Source organism: Suillus clintonianus (genome assembly GCF_016758775.1).
Source record: "Suillus clintonianus strain FC179 chromosome Unknown DEU56scaffold_98, whole genome shotgun sequence".
Classification (NCBI taxonomy): Eukaryota; Fungi; Basidiomycota; class Agaricomycetes; order Boletales; family Suillaceae; genus Suillus; species Suillus clintonianus.
Genome location: NW_024539322.1, coordinates 7,472 through 11,516, shown reverse-complemented (window position 1 = coordinate 11,516; position 4,045 = coordinate 7,472). Strand labels below are relative to the sequence as shown.

Genomic DNA, 4,045 nt, shown 5'->3' with positions numbered 1-4,045 from the left:
TGACAGTAGGAGTAGTGCTAACAGCAGGACCAGTGCAAGGTGTAGATGACACATTTGCAGACAAGAGATCCTCCGGCTCAGGGAGGTAAGAGTATGTGTTGGAGGTGTCTGTCTGAATTAGACTAATGAATAGAGTAGACACATTAGAAATGTTAAAGTTGTCTACTGGAAGTCAGTTGCCATAAGTGTAAACATTGGGAGTGTTGCAAGGTGTTGGTGTTGCGAATGACATAGATATCTTACATTGAGTCCTAACACTAGATGGAGAGAGTGAGAGGTTGAAGAGTCACAGGTAGTGGCACATAAATGCTGGTTGGCGGGGTGCCTTCCAACATATGATGCTTCCAAGGTGTGTGCAAGGTGGGTGGTGTGGTCAGTAGTGCAAGATATGTGAGCATCTCCAGGCTTGTGAGCTGTTAGAAATATGTTGTTGTCAAGGACAGATGTGCTAGAGGATGGTAATAAAGCCGTGCTAGTGGACAATAAGTCAGCACTAGGATCTGTGGTAGGCGTAAATGCAGATGTATGTGCAGTCAATGTGTCAAAGACATTGTGCACTGCATATGGTGAGAGTCTGGCTTGCGGGACAGAGTCACAAGATGTACCATTAGCCACTACAGACTCTACTCCTTTGTTGCTGATCTGTCCAGTATTATACTGATGGTGCTCCTTTCCATGACAAGTAGCCTTGAAACATTAATCAGTGATGTTGGCAACAGGAGAAGAATAAGATCCCTCCTATCCATGAACAATTACTCAAAGAACAAGAGAAAAAACTAGAAACAGAGGACTGAAAGAATGAGTAGGAGAGGGAGTTCTGGGTGTAGGGCTAATAGTAAACAAAAGCTCTGAGTTGGAACAATTGCACTTCAACTGGCATTGCCTGGACTTCCTATTTTGGAATATGAACAGACCCAGGAATGAATTTTGGAAGGGACCATCCATAGTCATGTGTGCTTTAGTATTAGGTAATGTAGCAAAACATTGTTTAGTACTGATTGTGCCAAATGAGGGCTAGGAGGGCACCATTTCATCTGCTGGGGACTGTCCATTTTCATAAAGTCTACAACATCCTGTTTTGCTAATGAATAATATTTGCAATTGGCTTAGCAGGAGTTGATCTGTGGACCCCATAATGATTTTGTATAGCCAATCTCACTACCAAATTTAGAATTTGGGTCTCATCCAGCAGTGATTGAATAGCTCAAAGGTCCTTTGTCATGATTTTTATGACTAAGTCCTTGAAATGATGTACAGATGGTTTAGTACATGTTTCTAGCTTGTTTGTCAGGGAAAAGATACCAGGTAACTTTCCTCCAAGCCAGGTAGCAGGTTTGAAAGACCAATCAGGGTCTGTTCCATCTGGTGTGCATAGTATTTCATATTGGACCGCAAATACTTGTACCATGGTCATCCGTATAGTAGACTGAAGGGAACATGGTCTCTAATATAGAGATTAGCCTGAGTTTGCACCCTGCTGCAAGTCAAGGGTACATTATGGACTAATCCACGTAATTTCTATCATCTGAAGTGCAGGTTCAGTATCAGCCTTACTACTTGTGTTATCTTTACTATTAAAGGCATTTAGTCACCCTGACCTTCTTTTCTAGTCCTTTGTTGGTCTAGAACTGCTGTTTCCTTGCTTTGATTAAGTCAGCGAGGATTTGTCTGGGAAAAGCTTAGTCAGCATCCCACATAATTTATATCTTATGTCTAAAAGTTATCTGGACAAAACACTCTTCAAAAGATTTTTTTGCTTTGATTACATCAGCAAGGATCTGTCTGGGAAAAGCTTAGTCAGCTCTCCATTTATCATACATTTGTCCCAGGATCATTCAGACAAATCTACCACAAGTTGTATCTTGTTTTGAGTAAGCTCAGCAAGGACTTGCTTGGCTAAAGCTTAGTCAGTTTCTCAAATCCCCACCAAGGACTTTTGCTCTATTCCAAAGGTCCCTTGTTCATCAAAGGATCCACACACTTCAGCCAAGTGTTGTGTAGTGCATCCACTCATATATTTGTCCAAGGACCATTCAGATAAACCATTTGTTAATGTAGTCTAGTCCATCTATTCTATGAAGAACATCATATCAGGCTTATTATCTAGGTCTATCTAGCCATCAAAAACAAACCCTCAAGTAGCCACTGCACTGAATGGTCGTGTAGGGTGGGCAACATTGTATTGAGCCATAATGTAGATGGAGTGTCTTGGTTCTTTTGCAATAAATCCAATGCCTCATTTACAATATCAGCATGTTGGGAGCACTTCACCACCAGCTTTAAGGGATGTTAAACTCCAATGTCACATGATTGTGCAATGCCTGTGTAGTTTTCAGGGACAAATTGATACTTGATTCATAGATACATGTCATTCAACCAAGTCCGAAAAGCGATGGACTTGTGAACTGATCAAATATTGAGCTGCAGAAGACATTCTTGATCTGGAGGTGCTCCTATAAGCTCCTTTTGGTATGTCTAGTATGGCACCAAGATGTCCAAGTTGCTGAACCTCCTTGTGCTAGACTGATATGGTTGTTGGGAGCAAGTGCTTTGTCTTCCCACAATATATGATCTGGAAAGGCAGAGGATCACTGGCTGCAGATATTCCAACGAGGGTAGTAAATGTTTGCTTCTCATCTTGCCCAAGTACATCAACCTGCTTTGAGCCCTTCACCTCATATGTTGAGGTATTGGCGGGCTGGTAGATAACATTTGTTTGGTTGATATTGACATAGAAGCTGAGATGAAAGATAGCACAATCATGAATGGTGAGTGCAAGCCACAAGAACTGTTCAAGGCAGCATTCATCAGTGTTTGCAGGGAGTTTTTGTGCAGCACGAGTGGCACAACAAAATGACCAGTGAAGATGTTCAAACAGAGACTTCTTAATCCATGACTCTGTGCAGCAAAAGGTTGAGCTATCCTTTGTAATGTGGTCAAAAATATGGGGAATAGCATTTTGGAGATGTGCAATAATGAAGCCGCAGCAGCGTGTGATATCCAACACAGTCCCAGCTTGTGAAGCATGCAGAGGTCCTTGACAATGATAGTGATGACGTCAGGATATGGAGTAAGGATGGGTTTCCCGGTGGTTGCGTCTTCTGGATGAGCACCACATTTAGCACAATCAAGGACTTTGTCAGTCCACCTTGGACATGTGCCAGTATGATTGATCCATTGGCCAATGACCTGCGGAGTAAATGCCTGAATTTCACTTTAGGATTGTATGCCACAACAGTGGGCTCTGCCAGTTGACCCTCATAGCAGGCTCCAGCTTTCAAGTTTGTTTTTAACCAACCTAATCTGTTGAGTTCCTTCTGATGTTTTCGCTTCAATTCATGAAAGGGACGAGAGGCTTCTGCAACATTCAACAATATAGCCTCTCCTTGATAGTGCAAATGTAGCATACAGTGGCTCAAAAAGTGTCTGAATGTTTGTGCAATTTTGAGTAATTGGATCATAGCAAGCCAGCACCTAAATATAACATATTGGTATAGGGATATGTCTGAATGCCCTACATCACGGCTCTCACATCATAGTACAGTAGATAGTCCAAGTGGTTCAATAGCAACTCTCGAGCAATTTTCAGGATCAGAGAGCATGTGTTTGTGTGCCACTGATGCAATGAGAGCATCAATGAAACATCCACTAATTTTAAAGTCAGCAAGTAGTGAAGCTAGTTTCAGATGACTAAACAGATCCCTCTGCATGAAAGCCCTTCAAGCAAACATTTCATGGAAGACGGCCAAGGACATTCGAAATCTCCATAATGACAGTAAAACCATCATCATCCACAGACTCCCTTCTCTTTTCAACCCAATCCCACACAGACCACCAAGTACATTGAGTTTCATAACCTGTGCCATGGAATACCAGTATGATAGCACCCAGAATGGAAGTGGAGTTGTCAGAAAGGCTTCATGAATAGTGAAACAATAGCCATCAAATCATGCTTGTCCAAAAAGTAGTCAGACGAAGCTGCAAAGCTAAGTGTGACATGGCCACACCCAAAAGGGCGCAAAGCTATGGTCGTAACTCTACAGTA

At 42.2% G+C, this 4,045-nt stretch overlaps 2 protein-coding genes across 2 annotated transcripts; both read right to left on the bottom strand.

The window, feature by feature from the left end:
• Positions 1–2,109: 2,109 nt before the first annotated feature.
• Positions 2,110–2,283, bottom strand: DEU56DRAFT_744685 (uncharacterized protein; the record flags this gene model as incomplete). Its single annotated transcript, XM_041349094.1, has 1 exon — positions 2,110–2,283. A coding segment is annotated over one exon (174 nt), but the record flags the coding sequence as incomplete, so codon positions are not given.
• A 235-nt stretch (positions 2,284–2,518) lies between these two features.
• On the bottom strand, positions 2,519–2,977 carry DEU56DRAFT_744653 (uncharacterized protein; the record flags this gene model as incomplete). The annotated part of the gene is made up of 1 exon (XM_041349089.1): positions 2,519–2,977. A coding segment is annotated over one exon (459 nt), but the record flags the coding sequence as incomplete, so codon positions are not given.
• Between the last annotated feature and the right edge of the window lie 1,068 nt (positions 2,978–4,045).